Source organism: Thamnophis sirtalis, unplaced genomic scaffold, assembly GCF_051295495.1.
Source record: "Thamnophis sirtalis isolate CommonGarterSnake01/CBP01778 unplaced genomic scaffold, rThaSir2_p1.2 scaffold_14, whole genome shotgun sequence".
In the NCBI taxonomy this organism is placed as follows: domain Eukaryota; kingdom Metazoa; phylum Chordata; class Lepidosauria; order Squamata; family Natricidae; genus Thamnophis; species Thamnophis sirtalis.
Window position 1 is genome coordinate 14,498,473 of NW_028261394.1, and position 25,767 is coordinate 14,524,239.

Consider the following 25,767-nt stretch of genomic DNA (forward strand, 5'->3'; position numbering starts at 1 on the left):
AAGCAATTTGGAAAAAAAAGACAAACGAAAAGAGGAGAAAAATTATAGAAAGATAAAACATGAAATGAATGAACAGGGGATCTACAAATATCATGGAACTGGATTAGAATTTTGAATGTATAATTAACTGCTTTTAAACACTAGAACATATCATTTTATAAACAACAGTGTCACTGTTAAAATGCAGGCAGTTCATAAATATCAGTGGCAGAAGTTAGCACAGTACGAATCATAAAATGAGACTCAAAGTTACAGTACGTTCTATCCCAAGAGACTTACCCATCTCTCTGGATTTAATTGATCTTTTTAGAGCTAGAATATTAAAACTTTATGCTAAGACAAACTCAGTCTGTTTGCTTTTTCTCATGTGCTAGACAGAGGGAAGGAAACGAAAGGCTCTTTACCCCAAAATATCATCCGGCCAGACTGCTACCGTCACTTCATACCCCGTTTCAAATCTTCTGCACCTTCCAAGGTGAGACCTGGCTTAAAAGTCTGGGAAGAAATTATTGTCAGTTGTTGATTTATAGCATAAAACTAATTTGCGGGGTTTTGCTCAGCCGTCAGTCCTGGTTTACGAATCTTTGACAGCCGTGGATAGAAAGACAATACAGAGGGTTGTGAGCACAGCAGAAAACATCATGGGCTGCCCCCTGATATCACTAGACGAGATCGCTAGGACTCATATTTATGACGGTTGCAGTTTCACGGCGTCATGTGATCTCCCTTTGTGAGCTTCTGACAAGCAAAGTCAGTGGGGAAGCCCGATTCACTTAATGACCGTGTTAATAATTAAACAACTGCAGCGATTCACTGAATAAACTCTGGCAAGAAAGGTTGTAAAATGGGGCAGAACTCACTTAACAAATGCCTCGCTTAGCGCTGAGCTTTCAGGCTAAGTTGTGGTTGTAAGCTGAGGACCACCTCAGAGGTGGAATTCATCAGGTTCTGACCAGTTCTGGAGAACCAATGGCGGACATGTTGAATAGTTCAGAGAACTCGTAAATACCACCTCTGGCTGGCCGCGCCCCCATCTATTCTCTGCCTCCCGAGTCCCAGCTGATCGGGAGGAAATGGGGATTTTTCAGTATCCTTCCTCTGCCATGCCCACCAAGCCACACCACGCCCACCAAACCACACCCACAGAACCAGTAGTAAAAATAATTGAATCCCACCGCTGGACCACCTGTATAGCAATTTATACTGGGCTCATGTTTGGCTTTCAAGGTATTTTCTTCTCCAACCACTAACGAGGGAACGAGGGTCTGAAGCTGAAAGCTGTGATTGGCTACAACGGGAACGCCCGTGGGAACATGGTGTGGAACCCTGACACAGGTACAGCCATAAAATGAAACCCCAGATTTTATCACCTTCATTTACCAAGCCCTCAGTGGAAAAATGGCAGGATTTGGGATCTTTTGGAAGACTTTCTAAATCTCATTTTTTAAATAAATAAATAAAAACGTGGTCCAAATCTATCAAATCAACTTAGTTTGAATATTCTCTTCGGCCCGCACTATTCCCTTTGCAGAATATCTGTTGTGGCCTCTTGGCCATCGGCCGCTCCAGCAGCCAAATCAGAGGAGGAGAAGGAGGTGTGGGAGTCAGAGTCAGCATCAAGGCAACTTGAGAGCTCCAGTGGGGGAAGACAGAGTGGAGTTAGCAGAGAGAGAGAGGCATAGGTGGGCCATTGGTCAGCCCTCAGATGGAGAGTCAGCAGCCCCCAGGTCTGGTCGTGGTTGATGACGAAAAGGAGGAACAGCTGGGTCCAGTGCCTGACAGAAGGCAGAGGAGAGGAGAGCAGTGGAAATCGATGGGCTGATCCTTGGGATGAAAGAGCCACCGTTGCTAGCAAAGCCCCACCCTAACTCTGGGGATAAAAAGCAGCGGGCAGAGATGAATAGGTGTGGCAGAGAACTATTCATCTCTCTGCTGGACAGGCTTGTTAGCCTGCTGGGTGAGAGAGAGAGACTTTTTGCCACGGCTGCTGGCACTTCTAATTAAGGAAACATTTAGTTAACTACAGTGGGTTTGTCATGCTTGGTCAGAACAATATCCTTAAGTCTAGCTGCATGTTGTAACCTGGGGGAACATATACATATTATCAGGGGGAAGTGGTGGTGGTGGGGAGAGATTCTAGTTGTGACAGGTTCTTTTTTCCTCCTCTCTGCTAGGTTTCTTTGCCTACAGTTGTGGTTGCGTGCTGATTGTGGAAGACTTGCACTCTGGATCCCAACAGCATTGGCTGGGTCACCCAGAAGAGATTTCAACCTTAGCTCTCAGTCATAATGCCCAGGTATGGTCACCCCACCATTTTTCTATAGATACGTTTATCAGAATCACAAATACGTTGGTTGGATCAGATGAAATGGGGATTCATTGAAGCTCAATGCCAAATAGCATCCAAAAGTAAATCAGAGTCCAAGGCAAAGGATTGCTCAAAGTTCCAATTTATTAAGACAGCCACGTTGGCACATCTGGGAAAACCCAAATCTGGAAGCTTCCCGGTTTTCCCCACCCAGTTGAAAGTTCAAAATCTTGCCTCCACACCCACCAGTCCATCACATGGTCCAATCTTCTACCCCTCCAGTTCTGGTCAGGTGCAGAGGTGCAGAGACAAAGGATGACCTTGGCTTTCTAGAAAGAATGTTGTTATGGCTACATATCATCTAACTCTGTACAATCCCCCCTCCCATTTCCCCACAATAGAAAAGGCATAGTAGAATAATAGAAAGTGTGGAAGGCCAAAGATCCAAAAGAAAAGAGGGCTGCAGGCCTGACACTCAGATTGTGATAATTTTTGAATAAAAGGCAACCCTTCACTTATGGCCATAATTGAACCCAGAATTATGGTTGTAAGTTATAGCTGTTGTTCAACGGGGTCACCGTGCCTAATTTTATGAAGTTCTTTGTGGCTGACATTAAGCAAATGCTGTAGTCATTAAGCAAATGTTGCAGTGGTTAAAGAAGTCCATTTTCCCAATGGGCATTTTCTTTCCTCCCAGAAATTGGAAGTAAATACTGGAAACGGGCAAAAACCCACCAAAAATTATAGTTGCTGCAAATGCATATAAATGTGAACGGGTTACCAAGTTCCCAAAATGTGATCTTGTGTGTGTGTGTATGTATGTGTGTTCAGAACTGTCTCTCACACACACACATACAAATAAGCATGCATATTTTACAAATGCCAATGGGCTTTTCATGTGTGGGCAGGTTTTTTGTTTTTTTTTGCAATAGCCCATGCAGTAAGCTATTTAATTATATATAGACAGTATGAGTGGGAGAAAGCAATTGATTCTGAGCTCTCTCTAAAGTTAAGATATGTTCTGGTGATTCTTCTTTTGTCTTGAAGCTTATGCTCTTTACCATCTCTGTTAAAACAATGTGGTTGTTAGTCGTGCCCGGGCCATCGCAGCCCCATGGACAACGTTCCTCCAGGCCTTCCTGTCCTCTATCATCCTCTGGAGTCCATTTAAGCTCACGCCAGCTGCTTCAGTGACTCCATCCAGCCACCTCCTTCTCTGCCGTCCCCTTTTTCTTTAGCCCTCAATCTTTCCTAGCATGACGCTCTTCTCCAGGGAGTCCTTCCTTCTCATTAGGTGGCCAAAGTATTTGTGTTTCCTCTTGAGGATCTGGCCTTCTAAAGAGCAGTCAGGGTTGATCTCCTCTAGGACTGACCTGTTGGATCGCCTTGCAGTCCAAGGGACTCGCAGAAGTCTTCTCCAGCACCAGAGTTCAAAGGCCTCCATTCTTTGGCGCTCAGCCTTCCTTATAGACCAACTTTCACAGCCACACATTGCTACTGGGGGGAAAAATTGCTAAAACAATAACTATATCTTAATATGCTTTAGCCCTGCTGGAAACTGCCTGTGGGTTTCTTAATCTCGAGACCCAGGGACATCACAGTCCTTGGTCTGTATGTGGTTTTGAGCAGCATTAAAGACTCATTTTATCCCCATTTCTCTCTCTCCCTCTGTGTGGCTTTCAGTTGCTTGATTTTTTTTATCCTAATTGCCTTATCCTGTTTGTTAAACATTTAATCTCCTAGCTCCATGATGGCGAACCTGTGCCACCTGTGCCAGACGTGGCATGCAGAGCCCTCTCTGCTGGCATGCACGCCACGGAGGTCAGATCTCCATGGCGTTTCTTTTGTGAGCTTCTGAACGACGAAACAGAAACTCACAAAAGAAAAAGATCTTACCTCTTGCCGCGCTGACGGTGTTGGGATGCCCTGCCGGCCAGCTGGTCTTTGGGTCTCTGCTATGCATGTGCGCATATCCATGCATGCCCGCACACGTGCATGTCTGGGTGTGCACGCACCTTTCAGTTTGGGCACGCGTGCGTGCACAGTTTGGGCCCTCAATGTCTAAAAGGTTCGCCATCACTGTGCTAGCTCTTCCCTGGGATCTCCCTGATAACATGGGCTGTTGTTCCCCAGGTTCTTGCCTCTGCCTCTGCCCAGGGCAGTGGAGATCTGCGGTGTCAAATTTGCATCTGGAACGTACAGAAGAGGACTTGTGAAAAAATCCTCTTCCATCATGAAAGCCAAGTGCAAGCCATGGCGTATTCTCAAGACGACCGCTTCCTTGTCACTCTAGGTTGGTATATAGCCAAGGGGGATGAGAAGGCATCAGACATCCCACCAGTGAATCTCATGAACAATTGCGACGTGTACGTCTGTGTGCATTTTTGTCGGTTTAGTTCGAACCAAGGAATGTACACTTGCTGGGGCATCCTGGCTGAAAGCTAGATATTTAATTTAGTTCTTCATTTTTCCAAAAATTGCAAGTGGGCCTTTAAATATGCAACATTTTCCCTTTTAGACATGTGGGTTTCATAGCAGGCTGGGGGATTTTAGGAGTTGAACTTCACACATCTTAAATCGAAAGGTGCTTTTTTTCAAAAGGCAACTGACTTTGGTTTTTTTTTCCTCTTGAAAATGTTTCGCTTCTTGTCCAAGAAGCTTCTTCAATTAATCTTCAGTTTGTCAGAACTGAAGAAGCTTTTGAATGAGAAGTGAAACAGTTTCAAAGAAAAAAAAAATCCATGGAAGTCCAGCTGCCTTTTGAAAAACCACCTTTGGGACAAGATCATTGAGAATCTACAGAGACATTAAAGTTTCCAAAACTAAAAATTGCTGGGTTGGATTTAATATCTTTCTCATACATGTTTTATGAATGAACATTTATGAATGATTAAGAGCCATGCTCGCACAGTGGTTAGAATGCAGCGTTGCAGGCTAAACCTGCCCACTGCCAGCAGTTGGATTCTCACTGGCTCAAGCTTAACTCAGCTTTCCATCCATATTTTTCGGACTATAAGATGCACTTCCCACCCCCAAAGGAGCATGTAAATATTTGTGCACCACCAAATATTTGTGCATATACCACATACAGCTATTTTTGGCATCCCGAAACCCCGCCCCTGCATCCCATTTTTGTGAAAAATGGGTGAAAAACAGGAGCGGTTTTGCCTTATCCCAGCCCTGCAGAAGCCTGCAGAGTGCTGCTGAGGGCCGGGTAAGACAAAACTTTTTTTTTTCTTACTTACCTCTTTGAAATCTTACACACTGGTGCGTCTTATAGTCCAAAAAATAAGTCTAAGTGATTGTGCTATTTATTTTGAATATAAGAAGTTTGCCTAGATACTAGGAAGAAGTCCAGATTTGTTAGGCATCGAGATTTCATAAATAAATCCACGTATGTGTATAAAAACAGATTTGCATCTACCTCTGTGCCTGCAGGAGATTATGTAGACAGAGTCCTTGCCTTGTGGAACACCCAGACTTACGACCTCACGTCCTCCACCCGTCTTGCTGAGCCCGTCCATGACCTGGCTTTTAATCCCCTTTCTGTGGGGCAGCTTGCCTGTGTGGGGAAGGGAGCTGTGACCTTCTGGTTGATGAAGCAACAGGGCTCGGACATCAGCCTCAAAGTAGGTATTCCTTCCCCCGAGGAGGCACACTTGATATTTTGCCCTGATTTTACAAGGAGTCCTCGACTTACGACAGTAAACGGGGCCTGGTCATGACGGTTGTTAAGTTGTGACGGTTATAAAACAGGTAAAAGGTGGAAACCTTTTTGTGTCGAACTTGTAAAGCGGTTAATGCAAACTCTCTAGTCGCAAAGCCAACCAATGGTTTGCTGTGGGCATGGCTTTGCCAAAAACTGGAAGTAAAGGACGGAGGGTCTGAAGTTCAGTCACGTGACCACACAGAGGTGAAGGGTGAATGTTGGAACGTCGAATCTGGGTCAGGCAGGTTGTCCTCGACTTGCAACCATTCATTTACTGGCCCTTAACAATAACAATGACAATGACAATGAAAAAAAGGGACGCCTATATTGCCAGTTAGGAAACCTGGATGGATCAATTAGAATTTGTCATGATCTGAGACGGATCAATAGTATTGTTGCTAGCCGTCATCCTTATACTCTTCTTAGTTGTATTCAGTTTTGGTTGCCACAATGTCGAAAAGATGTGGAGACTCTAGAAAGAGTGCAGAGAAGAGCAGCAAAGAGGATTAGGGGACTGGAGGCTAAAACATATGAAGAACAATTGCAGGAACTGGGTATGTCTAGTTTAATGAAAAGAAGGACTAGGGGAGACATGATAGCAGTCTTCCAATATCTCAGGGGCTGCCACAAAGAAGAGGGAGTCAAACTATTCTCCAAAGCACCTGAGGGCAGGACAAGAAGCAATGGGTGGAAACTAATCAAGGAGTGAAGCAACTTAGAATTGAGGAGAAATTTCCTGACAGTTAGAACAATTAATCAGTGGAACCGCTGGCCTCCAGAAGTTGTGAATGCTCCAACACTGGAAGTCTTTAAGAAGATGTTGGATAGCCATTTGTCTGAAATGTTATAGGGTTTCCTGCCTAAGCAGCAGGTTGGACTAGAAGGCCTCCAAGATCCCTTCCAACTCTGCTATTGTATTGTATTGTATACCGCATAGTCATAAGTATTTCAGTGTTATAGATCTGAAAGATGCTTTTTGGACATGCCCGCTGGCTTAAGACTCAAGAGATATTTTTGCTTTTGAGTGGTCTGATCCTAATTCTAACCGTAGTCAGCAATTCAGACGGCGTGTTTTGCCACAAGGGTTTTCAGAGAGCCTGAATTTGTTTGGGCAGATGTTAGAACAGATTTTGGAGATGTTTAAGCCGCCTAGAGGGATACAGTTGCTACAATATGTAGATGATTTGCTATTGTCCGGAGACAATGAGGTTGGCAACATTTACACAGACTCCAGATGTGCATATGGAATTTTACATACTTTGGGGGAAATTTGGATGGAAAGAGGGTTGATAATTAGCTAAGGAAAGGAGATAAAACAAGTTGATTTGATTAAAGCTGTATTAAAGGCAGCCGGATATCCAAAGGGTCTGGCTGTAATACATGTCCACATAAGCCCAATAAATGGACTAATCAGAAAAAGCTGATAATAGAGCTGAAAACAGTATTACTTGCTTATGATTGTGTACATTACAAACATCCTGAAAGGAAACAAGAAAAAGTAATATATGTGCAGGTTCCCACTGACCATGCTGTTACATGTACTGAAGTGGACCTGTCCAATACGTTCAAAGCTCTCAACAAAGCACAGACTTCACAGGTCTGAGCAGACCAATTAGAAGGCAATTTCCCTGCCTCTAACACTTGCGATGCATTCACCGCTGTGTACCTGTGGCCACCATCCCCGGGCTCTGGAGGCCCTCTGGACTTCTGGTAGGTCTGTTTTTCGCCCTCCCCAAGCCTCCATGCGCTTCCTGCACTTACCTGCATCCGAAACGGGCCGCGTGGGGACTCCTGGGAGGAGAGGGGAGGGCGGGGCCAGCCAGGAGTGGGATTTGGGGGTTCTCCGAACTGCACAGAATCTTAGCTAGAGGTTCTCCTGAACCCCTGCGAACCCGCAGCAGCCCATCCCTGCGGCCCCATGGTCACATGATCAAAATTCAGGTGCTTGGTAACTGGCATGTATTTATGACGGTTGCGCTGTCCTGGGGGGGGGGTCACATGATCATCATTTGCAACCTTTCCAGCCGGCTTCTGACAAGCAAAGCCAAGGGAGGGGGGGAGGAGGATTCGCTTAATAGCCGCAGTGATTCACTTAAAAAACATGGCAAAAAAAGTCATGCAAAATTCATTAGCAGCTGCCTTGCTAAAGTCTAGCTTTACCTCTATTTAGCCTCCGGGTGGGTTCTTCGTCAATTGGACGTCAGCTCCGGCCAGCCCAGAGGCCTGGAGCTGCCATTCAGGGGAGAAAACTGGGCCAGCTGCCAAGACTCACCCTCCCACCTACGCAAGCTGAAGACACTCCTGCTAGCAATCCATGATTAATTGCCGGGTGGTTTGCTCTGGCTCACAAGGTGATGGGTGTGCTGCTTATCTTAATTACCAATGTAGCTATAAAAGGTGGTGGGAAGCTCTGACAATTTATTCATTGCCTTAGTGCTTTGTTGGTCAGTTTGTGCCGAAGGAAGAATACAAACTGCATTTACAAACTCTTTCTGTGTTTGGCTGGTTTCATTAACCCTTCGGAACCTGACATTTGAATGGTCTCTTAAGTGACCGGTCGTTAGTTGAGGAGTCCTTGTAGACCATAGTCTTGTAGACCTCACCCCATTCCTAAGACTTCCGTAAAGGGGGCGTGCATAAACCCACCAGCGTGCCTACCATCTCTGTCTGACTGTCCCCATTTATCTGTATTTACTTCCTTTGTTCATGTTTATGTTGATACCTATACTTGTTGCCTTGTACATGTTTGACAAAATAAATAAAAGAAATAAATAAAATAAAATAGTCAAAGCCTTCAGCCTTGTGAGTGATAAGAGATCCAAGGCCTCCTTGGGCTACTTTTGCAGTGTCTATTATGCATGTAATCTTCCTCCATTCTTCAGGTCCAGCGAGTCCCTGCTCCTGATGCTATTGGCGGGGTGGAGCTCACATCCATGTGCTACAGCTCTGGTTGCCTGCTCTACACCGGGACAAGCACAGGACAGATCTGCAGCTGGGACACTGAGACAAATTGCTGCTTTATGACTTGGGAGGCCGTGGACGGCGAGATTGGTGAGTCTCCGCACTGTGTTACATTTCATATAATATTAGAATTAGAATAGAATGAGCTGGAAGTCTTCTAGTCCAGCACTCTACTCAAGCAGGAGATCCTATACCATTTCAGATAAGTGACTGTCTAGACCAGGGGTCAGCAACCCACGGCTCTGGAGCCACATGTGGCTCTTTCGTCCCTCTGCTGCGGCTCCCTGTCGCTCAAAATATGCGTCACAACCACCAATGTGCGACACTTGCTGGCACACGATTTATTGAGGTTTTTGACTCTCGGTAGGCCAACATGGATAAATCCAAGAAAATAGAAGTTTCAGAAGAAAACAGAACGTTTAATTCAACCGCATATGCTAGTTTTGTGGCCACTCCAGAAATAGTCAGGCACCAGAATGGTTTTGTGGCTCCCAGTGTTTTCTGTGGGAAATGGGTCCAAATGGCTCTTTGAGTGTTTAAGGTTGCCGACCCTTGGTCTAGACTCTTCTTAAAGACATCCAGTAATGGAGCACCCACAACTGCTAGTGGCAAGCTCTTCCACTGGATAATTGTTCTCACTGTTAGGAAGTTTCTCCTTAATTCCAGGTTGCTTCTCTCCTTGATTAGTTTCCAACCATTGTTTCTTGTCCCGCCCTCTGGTGCTTTGTATAATAATTTGCTGCAGCACATCAAATATTAGAGCACTGCTATCATGTCTCCTTTAATCCTTCTTTTCTTTAGACTAGCCAAACCCAAATTCCGCAGCTGTTCTGCGTATGTTTTAGTCTCCAGTCTCCTTTTAATAATAAGATGAGATGCCTTTACAGATAGTCTTCTAATTACAACGGTTCGGTCAATGACTGTTCAAAGTTACAAAAATGCTGGAAAAAGTGACTTAGGAGCATTTTTCACCATCATGACCTTCCTAGTGTTCCCTAGTATCACGTGATCAATATTCAGATGCTTGGCAACTGGTTCATACTTATGACCGCTCCTGTGTCCTGGGGACATGTAATTGTTCTGACCTAGGCTTCCCAAGAGCCTGAAGCAAACTCCTTGTCCCGACAAAAAACCCTTTTATTGCTGTGAATTCTGCTCATTCACATCCAGCAAAGTCTTTCAAGGGAGGATTTACGGACACAGTCCTTATCTGGCTTGGAGAGCTGACAGGCTGATATCTGCAGAACTTGGCAAGGAGTCTCGGAGAGTCACAAACCAATTAAGCGAACTAATTGTCTCCTGCAAACTCCACTCCCCTTCGGCTCCTCTTTTATTTCCTCTGGGAGGGGCCATTCACCATCCACCTGTGTCCTTACTCCCAAGTCGACCCCTGTCCTTTAGCTGTTCCCTTCATCTGGCAGCTCTGTGCATACGCACACTGGGAACAGTCTCCAGCTGTTTATCTGCCCCACTGATGTCTGACTCTGAAGGCAGCTGATAACTGTCAGACAATTCTGGCCCCCTCTCTGCCTCCGACACAGAGCCTTCATCAGAGCCTTCCCCAGACCCCAGGACTGGCCCAGGTTCCTCCCCAACCCTCCTCACTGTCTGGCTCTGCTGCCAGCTCCAGTGGTGGGCCACAAGAGTGATCATCTATTGCAACCTTTTAACAAGCAAAATCAGTGGGGAAGTCAGGTTCATTACACAATCCTACTAGTAACTTAATTAGCTGCAGTGGTTCACTTAACAACTGTGGCGAGAAAGATTGTAAAATGGGGCAAAACTCACTTAACAAATGTCTCACTTAGCAGCATAAATTCTGGGCTCCATTGAGGTCATAAGTTGAAGACTACCTGTATTGTCATTTTCCTGTATACACAATGGCTCACATTATAATGTAATTTTAGCACTGCTCTTGAAGGAAGGAAGACCACCCACCAAACAATGTCCCCGATAACCATCATAATATAATAGCAGCGGCAGAATCCAAAAATGCTGAGTTATATAAAAATAACACCACTCAGACATACACACCTAAATTTTAATTACAGTCTGTCTTGGAATACATAGCGGGAGAAAAAGAGGTATGAGAAGCATCTTGAACTAATGGGAGTACTGAACTTAAGAGAAGTTTCTTGAATCTAGGTAGAGGCTGATATTTCTCTCTCTGGGCACAATGAGAATGTATCTGCTGAACAAAACTCCACATTGGTGACAGGAAAGGCAACTGGCCAGTAAACACCCAGCTCCATTCAGTTGCCCAGATTACACCCCGATGCAAGGGATTATGGGGTTATTAAAAGAAGATGACATGCTGGAATTGATGGTGGTTCAGTGAAAGATTGTCCTTACTTTTCTCAAACGAGTTATCTTGGAACCCCGATTAGCCCCTGATCAGGTTTAAAAGATAGTTGGTCTCTCCAAGAGCTGCAGAAGTGATGGTTGAAACTAGTCATCCCAGGACCATCCCAACCCTCATATCCAGAGGTGGAATTTAGCAAGTTCTGACCAGTTCTGGAGAACCAGTAGCGCAAATTTTGAGTAGTTTGGAGAACTGGCAAATGCCACCTCTGACTGGCCCCGCCCCCATCAATTCTCTGTCTCTTGAGTCCCAGCTGATTGGGAGGAAATGGGGGATTTTTCAGTATCCTTCCCCTGCCACGCCCACCAAGCCACACTACGGCACAGAACCGGTAGTTAAAAAAAATTGAATCCCACCACTGCTCATATCCTTAATGCTCCACCCAATTTCTCATCTCTAACAAGGAGGGTTGATCTCTGCAGCCTCCAGCAGGAGTTGGAGGAAATCTGTTTTCATCAGAATAATCCTTCCCTTGTCTAGGAGTACTGCAATGTCGCCATAACCGGCTGGTCAGTGGCAGCAATACCAAGAAGATCCAGATTTGGTCAGTGGCCGCAGTCCAAGAGCTGAGAGTCAAAGGATCTGATGCCAGGTGTGAAGGGACTGCAGGGTGAATGTTTGGTTCTGGAGATACCAGATGATGGAGAGCAGCTGGGCTTCCAGCCCAAATTGGTTTGTGTGTGTGTGTGTGTGTGTGTGTGTGTGTGTGTGTGTGTGTGTATAATATTCGGGAGTAAGACACCCCTAAATACCCCTCGATGGGTGGGTGTGTATGTGTCTATGTATGTGTGCACCAGCATAACTCTGGAATGCCTGGGCTGCTGAAATGACTTGGTACACAGATGACATACTCTCTGGAAACATACTCTGGGGGTAAGACGCCACTAAAATCCCTTGTGTGTGTGTGTGTTCCAGCCTAACTCTTGGACACCTGGGCTGCTGAAAGGAAAAGGAATCATATCTACAGTGAATTACTTTGACTTCACATTATAGATATAATTCATTCCTTTTCCTGTCTAATACAGGATTAGGATAAACAAATACCCGAGCAACGCTGGGTTATTGGCTGATATTCAATAAAAAGCAAAACATTAGCATACCTTGTAACATAGTTATGTTTGTATTTGTGTGTAAATGTATGTATGTGTGGTTTTGTACACATACACACACACACACACACACAAACAGAGAGAGAGAGAGAGACAGTGGTACCTGTGGCACAGTGGTTAGAGTGCAGAGAGCCGAGGTGGCACTTTGGTTAGAGTGCAGAACTGCAGGCTACTTCTGCTGACTGCCGGCTTCCTGCAATTTGACAGTTCGCATCTCACCAGGCTGAAGGTTGACTCAGCCTTCCATCCTTTCGAGGTGGGCAAAATGAGGACCCAAATTGTTGGGGGGCAAGAGGCTGACTCTGTAAAACTGCTTAGAGAGGGCTGGAAAAGCACTATGAAGCGGTATATAAGTCTAAGTGCTATTGCTATTGCTACCTTGGTACTCAACTGCTTTAAAACTCATCAAATTTGGTACCCAACTCATTTTAATGCAAAAAAATTGTCCTGCTACTCATCATTTATTTGGTACTCAACCCACAAACTAGAACTTCTTGTCACTACCATTATTCCTTATCTGGAAAAAATTGTTTGGTACTCATCATTTTTGGCACTCATCGCACCTCCCACAACCAAATTGACAAGTATCAAGGTACCACTGTGTGTGTGGTGTGTGTGTGTGTGTGTGTGTGTGTACTCTCTGCAGGCCTGATGTTAACAGTTGTGCAACTAAGATGGAATATCTTTAATTTCTCTTCTTTCCTCTTTTGGGCTCTTTCCTGTAGATCTAACTCCGTTCTCTTGGAGCAGGAAATAACTCTTGACGGGACCATTGTGAGCGCCGCTTTTGATGATGGCATGGACATGGGCATCGTGGGGACCACCGCAGGGACCTTGTGGTACATCAACTGGACGGAGAACACCAGCATCCGGCTGATCAGTGGCCACAAGAACAAGGTTTGCCTTGGAGCACGTGTCTTGGCAGTCATGGATAAATCCAAATCAAGTGAGCTGCTGCTTCCTTGTTGAGACAAGTTGTCATCTCTTTTCCGTTGCTCCAGGTGAGTGAGGTGGCCTTCAGTCCCGGAGAGTCTCACTTCGCTACCTGTGCGGAGGACGGAAGCGTCAGGGTTTGGTCCCTGGCTAGTTTGGAGCTGGTGGTGCAGTTTCAAGTCCTCAATCAGGTAATTTTGGAAGGATGTGTCGGGCTCTCCAACTAGACTGGAGGGAGGTGTTAAGAGGAGGCCAAGCTTAGAGTCCTTGCACTGCAGAAAGCCGCACAGGCCTGACCTCCCCAAGGATCCATGAAGCCTTAACTCTTGGTTGCCAAGGGAATGTAGTCAGTTTGGCAAGATACCGTATTTTTCAGAGTATAAGACGCACCCTTTTCCCTCAAAAAAGAGGCTGAAAATCTGGGTGCGTCTTATGCACCAAATATAGCATTTTTTGCCTCCTGAAATCCTGCCCCCTTCACCAAAATGGCCGTGCATAGCCTTTAGGAGACTTATAGAGTCCTCTTGGGGACTGGGGAGAGCAAAAATGAGCAAAAAACGGTCCGTTTTTTGCTCAATTTTACCCCTCCAGCCCCTATCCATGTCCTTTTTTTTTTTAAACAAAAAATGGGTGCGTTTTCACAAAAAATGGGCTGTTTTTTTGTCCCCCGTTCCCCCCCCCCCGGAGCATTCTACAAGCCCCTAAAGGCTATTCATGCCTTTTGGGGGGGAGACAGGGGGAAACGGACCGTTTTTTGGGAGGTTTACAGAATGCAAAAACTTTTTTTTTATTTGCCTCTTCAAAACTTTGGTGCATCTTATACTCTGAAAAATACGGTACTTTCAGCATGGGCAACTTCACAGTGAAGAACTTGAGAGTATTCTCAAGACTTTGCTTGTCCAAAAATCGAAAAAGGAAATCACGTGACCTTGTGACACTGTAACCATCATAAATATGAATCCCTCGCCTAGCGCCTGAATTTTTATCATGTGATCATGGGAATGCTGCAAAGGTGATGTGAAAAACTGTCCTTTTTTCAGTGCTGTTATAAATTTGAATGGTCATTAAATAAACTGTTGTAAGTCAAGGACTATGTAAAATTGTTTATCTTTAGTCACAAAACCTTTGGGCATCCTCTCCATAATCCTCACTTAAAATATGTATAAAATTTCATATTATCACTCTAGTATATATATATATATGTGCATTATTATCATTGTTAATCATTTATAGTTATATAAATATAAATGATTAACAATGATAACTATAATCAGTTATAGTCAACCATTGATTATAACTATTATTACTTCATTTTATGCGTAATATTCTAAATTTAATTAAATTCAAATTAGTTTTTATTATAACATTTCATTACATCATCCTGTATCCTTCCAATAGTAGTGCAGTCTTTTATCTCTTGCCATTTGTAGTATTTGTGTTCTGATTGCTTTCTTGGTAGATCTTATATGGGCTTCTCTTGGCAACTTGTTTTCCATTGGATTTCTGATTTCCTGTGCTTGACAGCACGCATGATACATAAGTGGGACCGCTATTCCTTTCCTCTCTTTCACCTGGGCGTGGTTAAGGCATCGCTAACCACTGGTCTGTTTTCCCTTAGAGTTGCTTGTGCTTGGCCTGGAGCCCAGTGCCCACCTCCATCAATGGGCTCGAAAGTCATCATATTGTGGCAGGCTACAGTGATGGCACCATCCGCCTGTTCAGCATTTCCCGGACGGAGATGGAATTGAAAATGCACCCACATTCTGTGGCCGTCATGGCACTTGGACACTCTGCAGATGGTAAGGAACAAACCACCATATTGAGTTGGGCATCACCCTTCCTGCTGTCTTCCCCTTTGGCTTGGTTCTTTTTCTCTTTTTCAAATCTCCCAAGCTAAGATCTCAACATTTCCCAACTTTCTCAACTGAGCCTGTTGTGGCCTGTCAGCGGCCATCGGAGCTGGCAGCAGATTCGGACAGTGAGGAGGTTGGGGAGGAACCTGGGCCAGTCCTGGAGTCTGGGAAAGGCTCTGAAGAGGGCTTTGTGTCAGAGGCAGACAGGGGGCCAGAATTATCTGACAGTTATCCTCTGCCTTCGGAGTCAAACATCAGTGGTTTGAGAAGCCCGACCTCCCCCTTCGTGTTTGAGAAGCCTGACCTCCCCCTTCGTGTTTGCTGCCTGACCGCCGCGATTACGACCTCCGCTGTGCCGCTGTGCCGCTAGCCTGCCGTTGCCGGCTTGAAAAAAAACGCCGCGGCTCAGCTCAGCTGTTTGGGATTTTTTATGGCCAAGCTGCCTGGGGAACTTTGATCTTCCCCCGACTATTGTAGGCTGCAGCGGAGATTGGAACTAACTTAAACAGCGAACAACGAGAGAGCTGGTGAGAGAGGGGAGTTTGGGACGCAGGGACGCAGAGGGACGCTGCCTGTTGCTGGCCACCGACATTGCCGGCCGTGGTTACCATCTTATGCCGCCTAACATCGCGGCTTGAACGGAAGGAACTGGTGGAGACCGTGGAGATTAAAGGAGAACTAAGAGAGAGTTGGTGAGGGGGAAATTGGCCCCTGGGACAGAGTTGAGGGAAGGTGGAGAGTCCTATGATTCACAGCTGGCAGCGGACCGGCAAACTTTAATTTCCGAGCTGCCAGCTTCCATAGACGCCAGCATTGTTGGCTAATAAAATTGACCACCTTGGACTTGTTTTTGATGCGCTGGGCCCCAAGAACGTTGGGCCCGATTATTGAATGGAGCGCCCCCCCCTTCTACCAGAGATAGGCTTCCCTCCCTCCCTCTTTGGACTCTTTGGACTCCTTTGATCCTGGAAATGTCATCAAAAGAAGCTGCTGAAATGAACACACTTACCAGACTTCTTGCTACTATGGTTAACTCCCCGGTTCATACCATTGCAGCTGACTCCCGAACTCACTTTACCCCCCAGCCCCTCCCCCCCCTGGACTACACTGAACTTTTCAGAAGAGCCCCCCCTCAAGGTAGGCCCTCCCTTAGGAGAGGGCAGAAGACACCCTTGGACTACCTTAAACTGAATATTGTGTCTATGAGCCCGTGCAATTTTTAAACTTTTAAATTTTAAATTTTTACTTTAATACGGTATGTTGAGTGCATGGGATTGCTTGGGATGATATGAATGATCTCACTTTTATTATTATTACTGTTGTAACTTTGTGTTTTAATTATCTTGTGAGGATTGTTTGAGTGAGAGTTTGGGTATGACTGATTTGGAGGACCTGCCGGGGTATACGGGGGTCATCGGGGTGGTTGGGGGGACCACAACCACGGGTGAGGGTCGGAGCATTGCGGTCATGACAGGGAGAGGCAGATACGGCGGGGACTTTAGGGCAGGCCATCATCGGGGAAGGAGGGCTCGCTGTGTCATAGAGATCCCTCCTTCCGGCCCTAGGAGTCCCACTCCAAGGCCAGATGGCGCGGGTGTTCAGGACCCTGGTCTCAGGCTGCTGTCGCTAAATGCCAGGTCTGTTGTTCATAAGGCCCCCCTCATCCGGGACTTGATGACTGATGAGGGCACAGACCTGGCATGTATTACTGAAACATGGCTGGGCCCTGAGGGAGGAGTCCCCCTCGTCGAGATGTGCCCAGCCGGATTTCAGGTGCTACACCAGCCGAGAGCCCAGGGAAGGGGTGGCGGTGTGGCTATCGTAGTCCGGGAGTCTTTAGTACCTCGTAGGATCCCTGCTCCGGAGCTTGTCGGGTGTGAGTCCCTGCTAGTGAAGCTGGACCTCAAGGGTCAAGTGGGTCTGCTGCTTACGTACCTGCCTCCCAACTACGTTGCAGCAGCCCTCCCCTCGCTCCTCGAGTCAGTAGCCGAGCTGGCGGTTGAGTTCCCTAGACTTATAGTTCTGGGGGACTTTAACTTGCCTTCGCTCGGTGAACACTCTGATGGAGCGCAGGAGTTCATGGCTTCCATGACAGCCATGGGCTTGACTCAAGTAATTCGAGGCCCAACTCACTCAGCGGGTCACACGCTTGACCTCGTATTTCTCTCGGAGCAGTGGAGTTACGATCTTGGTCTGAGGGGTAATGAGATCATACCCCTGTCGTGGTCAGACCACTACCTACTGAGGCTAGACTTCCGGAGGCCAAACCTCCACCGTAGGGAGGAGGAACCGACCAGCTGGTTCCGCCCCAAGCGACTGATGGATCCTGTTAGGTTCCAGACGGAGCTTGGGGTTATTCCTGATACCCTCGCCCACAGTTCGGCGGAGACCCTCGTCGCTGCCTGGCACTCGGCAGCTTCGGAGTCTCTCGACCGGATTGCGCCGCTACGGCCCCTCCGGGTCAGCGGCCCCCGGAGGCCTCCTTGGTTTACTGAGGAGCTCCGGGAGGTAAAGCGCCGGAGGAGACGCCTAGAGCACTCGTGGAGGTCCGATAGGTCCGAGTCGAAACGGGCACTTTTGACAGCATGCACCAAGGAGTATATTCGGACCCTAAGAACAACAAAAAGAACATACATTGCCTCCTTGGTAGCGTCCGCCAAGTCCCGCCCAGCCGCCCTGTTTAGGATAACCCGCTCCCTCCTAAATAGGAGGGAGACGGGGGACTCCTTACAGGGTAAGGCTGAGGAATATGTCCAGTTCTTGGCGGACAAAGTTGCCCGGTTTCGAGCGGACCTGGACTCCACCCCAGTAGATCCAGCCGGGACACAAGGAGAAAACTTGGCAAACCATCTCTGGGTTGAGTTTCAGGAAGTTGCCTCTGGGGATGTGGACAAGGCTATGCGAGCTGTGAGTGCCTCCACCTGCATACTGGACCCGTGTCCCTCCTGGCTGGTTGCCAACAGCAGTGAGGTGACACGAGGCTGGATCCAGGCGGTTGTTACCGCTTCTCTTCGGGAGGGGTACTTTCCCACCGCGCTTAAGACAGCGGTGGTGAGACCCCTCCTGAAGAAGCCGTCTCTGGATCCAGCTATTCTTAATAACTATCGTCCAGTCTCCAACCTTCCCTTTGTAGGGAAGGTTGTTGAGAAGGTGGTGGCTCTCCAGCTTCAGCGTACCTTGGAGGAAGCTAACTATCTTGACCCCTTCCAGTCTGGCTTCAGACCCGGTTACAGCACAGAAACCGCTTTGGTCGCATTGACTGATGATCTCTGGAGAGCTAGCGATGGAGGCCATGCTTCCATCCTAGTTCTCCTTGACCTCTCAGCGGCTTTCGATACCATCGACCATGGTATCCTTCTGCGACGACTGCGGGAGATAGGGGTGGGCGGCACTGTCTTGCAGTGGTTCTCCTCCTATCTCTCGGACAGGTCGCAGTCGGTGTTAGTGGGGGGGCAGAGATCGTCCCTGAGGCCCCTAACCTATGGGGTGCCGCAGGGGTCGGTCCTATCCCCCCTACTATTTAACATTTACATGAAACCGCTGGGCGAGATCATCCGAAGGCACGGGATAAAATATCACCAATATGCGGACGATACACAGTTGTATCTGTCCGCCCCGTGCCAACTCAATGAAGCGGTGGACGTGATGAACCGGGGACTGGAAGCCGTTAAAGACTGGATGAGAGCGAACAAGCTGATACTCAACCCAGACAAGACCGAGTGGCTGTTGTGTTTCCCTCCCAAAAATTTGACCACCATACCATCACTCAGGCTGGGGGGACAAAATTTAAACCCCTCAGAAAGGGCCCGCAACTTGGGAGTCCTCCTGGATTCACAGCTAACTTTTGACCACCATCTCTCAGCTGTGACCAGGGGGGCATTTGCCCAGGTTCGCCTGGTGCGCCAGTTGCGGCCCTACCTGAATCGGGAGGCCCTCACAACAGTCACTCGAGCCCTTGTGATCTCTAGGCTGGAATACTGTAATGTGCTCTACATGGGGCTGCCCTTGAAGAGCATCCGAAGACTTCAGCTAGTCCAGAATGCGGCCGCGCGAGTGATCGTGGGCGCACCACGGTTCGCCCACATAACACCGATCCTCCGTGAGCTGCACTGGCTACCTGTTGGTCTCCGGGTGCACTTCAAGGTCTTACTCACCACCTATAAAGCGCTCCATGGTAGTGGATCTGGCTATTTGAGAGACCGCCTTCTGCCAATTACCTCCCTGCGTCCCATCAGATCGCATAGACTTGGCCTCCTCCGTATTCCATCCGCCAGTCAGTGCCGACTGGCGACTACTCGGAGGAGAGCCTTCTCTGTTGCGGCTCCGACACTATGGAACAATCTCCCCGTGGAGATTCGTACCCTCACCACCGTCCAGGCCTTCCGTACAGCCCTCAAGAACTGGCTAACCCGTCAGGCCTGGGGATAATCTTATCTTGCCCCTCCCGAATGCTGAGTGAATGTTGAGTTTTATAGTTTAATTTACTTTGTGCACATTTCTTTTTTTGTATTGTCCTACACTCCCCTTCCTTTTTTGATTGTAAGCCGCCCTGAGTCCCCTCAGGGAAAAGGGCGGCCTATAAATAAACTACAACCTACAACCAACCTACAGAAGAACAGCTGGAGCCTGTTCCCAGTGTGCGCATGCGCAGAGTTGCCAGCTAAAGAACAGGGATTGACTTGGGGGTAAGGCCGCAGGTGGATGATGAATGGCCCCTCCCAGAGGAAATAAGAGAGGAGCCAAAGGGGAGTGGAGTTTGCAGGAGACAATTAGTGGTGTTTTCAACCCTAATCCAGTTTTAAGTTTCTGGGGGTTATCCTAAAAGAGGACGTGACCTGGGGCAACTCACATTGCAGCCTTGGTCAAAAGGGCCCAGCAGAGATTATACGACCTGAGACTTCTCAGGAAACAACAACTGAAGGAAAAACTGCTGACCTTCTACCACTGCACCATAGAGAGTATTTTAACTTACTGCCCCTGTGTCTGGTTTGCCAACTGCATGGGTTACCCTCTCCCCTCTTTGGAAGAGCTTTGTAGCTCCCGCTGCCTTTAAAAAGTTCAGAACGTCCTTAAAGATCTATCTCATCCTGGGCACTTTTTTTTAAACTATTAACCATCTGGCAGGTGGTACAGAACAGTAAAAGCAGGGACAAATAGGCTGAAAAACAGCTTCTATCCCAGGGCAGTAACTATATTGAATTCTACGGTATAGTGCAATATTAATGCACTGGTTCTGAATGGTTTTCAATTGTATAGAATGCGAAGGATGTGTGTTTGTGTTTTTATTTTCATAGTTATAAGGTATACTGAAGATGGCTTTTCATTTCATTGTACGAGGTGCAATAACAATAAAGTAAATTCAAACTTGAATAAAGGATTCCTGAAAGTATTTGAAGACTCTGAAGACGTTACAAGTGCTTGTGTGCATATTTGTTTTCTATGACTGGTGATTCCTGGTGTCCATCTCTAGGGGAAATCATCCTATCAGGAAGCAAGGATGGATTGATTGCCATTAATAGCCCACGTACAGGGATGACCATCAGAGTCCTTACTGACCACCGACCCTCGGCCATTAATGTTATCCAGTGCACCAGAAAATCGGTAAGGCATGCAAACTGTTTTACCCACCTGTATATTTCCAGATAAATGGAATTCAGGTGGGGAGAGAGAGAAGAGGGAGGGTTACAGAACAGAAAATAAATAAATAAATAAATATCCTAGGTTATTGGTCTCTAGGATATTTTTTATTTATTTTCCTTTCTGTAACCCCCCCCCCCTCTCTCCACCTGAATTCCATTTATCTGGTAATATACAGATAACTTTTGTTAGGTTATTGCAGAAACAACACTGGAGTTAAGCCAGGGATAGTCAACCTTTTTATACCTACCACCCTTTTTTAAAAAAAATTATTTATTTATTTATTTATTTGTTTATTAATTAATTATAAAAATTTATATGCCACCCAATCCTGAAGGACTCCGGGCGGCTTACAAAACAAAGAGAGAAAAAAAGAGGAAAAAAAAGACAGTTTAAAATCATAATACCACATACATTCATTCTAATCGGGGCTGGACCTCAACAATGAGGTCAACAGCCCCAGGCCTGCCGGAACAGCCAGATTTTACAGCTTTCCTGAAGGCCATGAGAGTGGGTATGGTCCGGATCTCTGGGGGTAGCTAATTCCAAAGAGTCGGAGCAGCCACAGAGAAGGCTCTCCTCCGGGGGCCCGCCAGCCGACACTATCTGACTGACGGCATCTGAAGGAGATCCAATCTGTGGCTGCTCGGACTCTTTGGAATCAGCTACCCCCAGAGATCCGGAGATTTTTGTATCTCTGTTAGTAAAATTTTCTAACTGCCCACCAGTTCCACAGTAATGGTGATTTATAAAGTAGGGAAGTAACTTTACTTTATAAAATTTATAAAGCAGAGTTACACCAAGCCCTTACATCCCACCATGAAAGCTGGAATGCCCACTAGTGGGTAGTAGGGACCAGGTTGACTACTACTGAGTTAAGCTATCGGTCTCCATCTCCAGTCCCGATAGAGACTGATAACAAACCAAGAGATAAAAATAGATTAATATAAACCAATACAGGTAGCCATCACTTAATAATACTTAATTGGGACCAGAATTTCTGTCCCAACTTTCTACTTTGTTTCTCTTTACTTGGTCCCGTTCCTCTAATCCTAAAAATCCCAGCCTCTGCTTTTTTTATTTTTTGCCATTGCTCCCAAAAAGTTTCTCTAGCTTAATTACTATCTGAAATTGAGTGGCTAGTTCTCAAGGTTTATGCCTATCCTTGATTGGAAGACAGGGCTTTATTCCATTTGTAAATATATGTCACCCAAACTCTGAGATCAGGTATAATAAGCATTGTGCCAGAGGTTGGTGTAACCAAGACAGAAAAACAAGAGAAATTCTCATTTTCATATCATTTTTCTCCAGTACACCGAACTTGGGACTGAAGGAAGTGATCTTTGGCTGGCTTCCAGCAGTGATCGACGTGTCAGTGTCTGGATTTCTGACTGGCTGAAGGACAAGTGTGAGATCATCGATTGGTTAAGCTTTCCGGCTCCCACAGGTCCTGAGGTGAGAGTAGGTTACTTTTCCGTAGTAATTCCATCACATAGCAAATCATGTTGTCTTGGTTATGTTTCTAATTTGGATCAATTTATGGTCCAGGAATTACTCAGAAAGATAATCCACAGCTAAGATGTGTATCTCTATCTGTTTAAGTTAAACGATAAGTTTCCATACTTAGAAAATGCTTAGAAAGGTAAATTTTCTGGAAGGGGTCTTGGCTGATCAGCAAAAGCTCTCCAAAGGTAGTAATGATTGTTTATGTCATTTCTGAATTGGATATGGGCTGGTTAGTGCTAGCAATATCACTTGGACTTATATACCGCTTCATAGTGCTTTTACAGCCCTCTCTAAGCGGTTTACAGAGCCTGAGTCTGAGACAGACCCGACCCTTCACTAGTTGGGGAAGTCCGAGGCAAACAGACCTTTCTCAGAACAGAGATAGTGCAAATGAGTGGTGGACAATGGGCAGTGGGAAGTCCAGGAGGAAAAAAGTGAAGTTTTCCTATGCTTTTTTTCACGTGGAATAGTTAAAATTGGCTTTTCTGCTTCAGTACCCGTATGGAATCTTTAGTAAAGTCTTGGTTTAGTCTTGGTTAAAAAAAATGTCCCAGGAGGATTTTTATTTTTTTTTGGCCATCTTACCCAGTGAGATGGTTAACAACTGCATTCTAACCACTGTGCCATCATGGCTGTTTCCAGATTACATGCACCCGTCTGATTTCCTTTTCAGATTCCCAGTCCTCTACCTCCTAGCCTGGCAGCATTTTGCCCTTGGGATAAAAGTACTATTGCTTACGTTGGCTTTGGATTGCAGAAAGAGATCCTCTTCTACAGCTTGCAACAGAAACAGGTATGCGGCGTTGTCTTGACCAGTGGCTGCATCACGGAGTCATTGGTTGAATCTGGTGAGGCATATGTGTTGCTAGATGAGACCACTTCAGCCTTCAAGCTTGGGGAGAAGGTTGAGGCACGATTGACAGCGTTTTAACAAACTGCATCACTGTTTGGTATGGTGGCAGCAGTGTCTCAGATAGAAATTCCTTACAGAGAGTGGTGAGGACAACCGAGAAGTTTATAGGAAGCTTGCTTCCCATTATTCATAATACTGCTTATAAACGCTATGTGCTTATAACTCAAAGCATCGTTAGAGACCCACTTTATGGTCTGTTTCTGTTGCTCCCCTCTTGGAGGAGGTTTTGAAGTATCTATAGCAGGTCTACTAGATTCTGTTCTTTTTTTTTTTTTTTGCCACGTATATGTAAACATTTGAACTAGCCTGTGATGTTTCTTTGTGTGATATATGTGTATGTATACACATATATGCATAATAGTTGTTTTTGAGAGCAGATTGTGATGAAATTTCATTTTAATGTATGCTGATTATTGTACTTTTAAAGTGGCAATACAGATTCTATTCTATTATTCTATTTTCTATTCTATATTCTTTTCTAATCTATTATTCTATTCTATTTCTGTTCTATTTTCAATTCCATTCCATTTCTATGCTATTCCTCTTTATATCAAGATCTGCATAAATGCTGGATGTGATAAAATAGCACAACCTCTGATGCCACCTAGAAAACATAGCAGCCAAGCAGTAGAAACTTCTCACCGCACCTGCGATTGTCTGTTGTATCATAGAGTTGGACTGAATTAGAGAGAAGCAGAAATGCCAATTTACTGCTGTACTAATGTTTTCAGGTGCTTATTTCTAGCATGATTGAATACCATTCATTCGTTCGTTCATTTATAGAAAGATTGAGGGTATGGATTTTTAATTGGAAGAAGAAATCCCTGAGAAGAACAGAGCAAAGAACTGTAACCAAGATAATGTCAGACATTTTTTTAAATGACATTTTTGATTCCCCCTCACGTCACGTAGGTCATTGAGAAGATTCCCTTACCTTCCTTTGCTGCTTCGCTGAGTTTGTCTCCATTTGCCTGCACCATCGCTGTTGGCTTCAGCGGTACGTATCTGGAGAGGTTAAATGTGTCATGTGTCGTTTCTCTCAAAAGCAAGCTAGGCAGCCCTGGATGTTAGCAGCGCATTACCAATGCTCCAACAAATAGAGCATTGGTGCAAACAAATCAGCTTGCAGGGAGTTTGATTCACGCCAGGTATTGTTCTCAAGCGTCCGGTGTCCAAACTTGGGAACTTTAAGACTTGTGGATTTAAACTCCCAGAATTCCCCAGCCGGCTTGGTCACCCCTGGTTTAAGAGCTTCAGTCATCACATTTTTTCTTCAAGTTTTTAGCATTTAGGATTAGAGACAGTAACATTAATGTTAAAATTAATTCTTGCTCTTTTTCCCTCCCTGCCTGATATATTTTATTATTGCTTTATGGAGATCTTCAAAATATTTTTTTCTCCCATCTTATTGGAATTCTTTGAAATAAATATAGTAACCTTGGTTAATACATTCATCTTAATTGTAGCTATCCTTCCTATTAACGATAGTTACAATTTTCCCCCCCATTTTTCCAAGTCTGTCTTAGTTTGCTGTATCAGCTTATAATAATTATCTTCCTTAATCGTTACCCATCTCGCTGTTAATTGGATCCCTAAATATTTTACCTTCCTTGTGATCTGGAACATGCATCAATAGAGTTAACGTAATTAATAGAACTAAATAGGAGGATTGCTATAGCAGTAGATATTTATGGTATTGGTATTAAACTGGAATAGATAAATAATGAATGTTTGTAAATATGAATTGTTATTGCATAAAATATTTGTATCCAGATGACACACTGTTTAATGGACAATGGATTGTTTACATCATAATAAAATAAAAACTTAATTTAAAAAAAAAAAAGGATTAGAGATAGAACCTGAGATGAAAACTGGGTAAGCAAGTCACATTTGTTTGAAGACGTTGGCTACCAGATGTTTTACTTCCCCTGTAGTTCCCTGTAGTTCTACAACATTTCAGTATGCCACCCAACCGTAAACGTATCTTCTCTTAGTCAATACCTTTCTCTGCCGCGCAGAACGTATGCTGAGACTGATTGATCGCGCAACAAGGACATCGGAGGACTATGCAGGCCACAACGACACAGTTTGCCTCTGCAGATTTGCCCCCTCTGGGAAACGCCTCTTCACAGCCTCCTACAATGAGATCCTGGTGTGGGAAGTCCAGAGCAGGTGAATGGAGGCCATCCCCTTCACCATCATTTTGGCCTGTTGTCCAGGGGAATCATGGCCAGATGGTGGTTGCTTGTGAACCCTGGAATGACGCTCATCTCCTCTTATCGTGGGCCAGCTGCAACTTCTAGCCCCAAGTTAAACAGCCCCAAATTTGGGGAGGAGGGGACAGGCAGCTATCTAGATTAGAGCTGAGTTGTCACTTGAATCCCAGTCAGTGTTGTGGCCCGTCGGTAGAGTCGGACAGTAAGGAAGTTGGGGAGGAGCATGGGCCAGTACTGGGGACTGAGGGAAGCTCAGA

General features: G+C 45.7%; 1 protein-coding gene across 1 annotated transcript in view; it reads left to right on the plus strand.

Annotated features, from left to right (window-relative positions):
• Nucleotides 1-25,470, plus strand: part of WDR90 (WD repeat domain 90) — a 69,588-nt gene extending 44,118 nt beyond the window's left edge. The window contains 16 exon segments of the mRNA XM_087728461.1: nucleotides 375-475; nucleotides 1,228-1,251; nucleotides 1,254-1,335; nucleotides 2,175-2,296; nucleotides 4,442-4,601; nucleotides 5,747-5,937; nucleotides 8,900-9,068; nucleotides 11,821-11,932; nucleotides 13,175-13,346; nucleotides 13,451-13,573; nucleotides 15,001-15,181; nucleotides 20,706-20,836; nucleotides 22,184-22,327; nucleotides 23,052-23,171; nucleotides 24,204-24,288; nucleotides 25,313-25,470. Coding sequence (XP_087584587.1) covers nucleotides 375-475; nucleotides 1,228-1,251; nucleotides 1,254-1,335; nucleotides 2,175-2,296; nucleotides 4,442-4,601; nucleotides 5,747-5,937; nucleotides 8,900-9,068; nucleotides 11,821-11,932; nucleotides 13,175-13,346; nucleotides 13,451-13,573; nucleotides 15,001-15,181; nucleotides 20,706-20,836; nucleotides 22,184-22,327; nucleotides 23,052-23,171; nucleotides 24,204-24,288; nucleotides 25,313-25,470 — 2,075 coding nt within the window.
• Nucleotides 25,471-25,767: the final 297 nt, after the last annotated feature.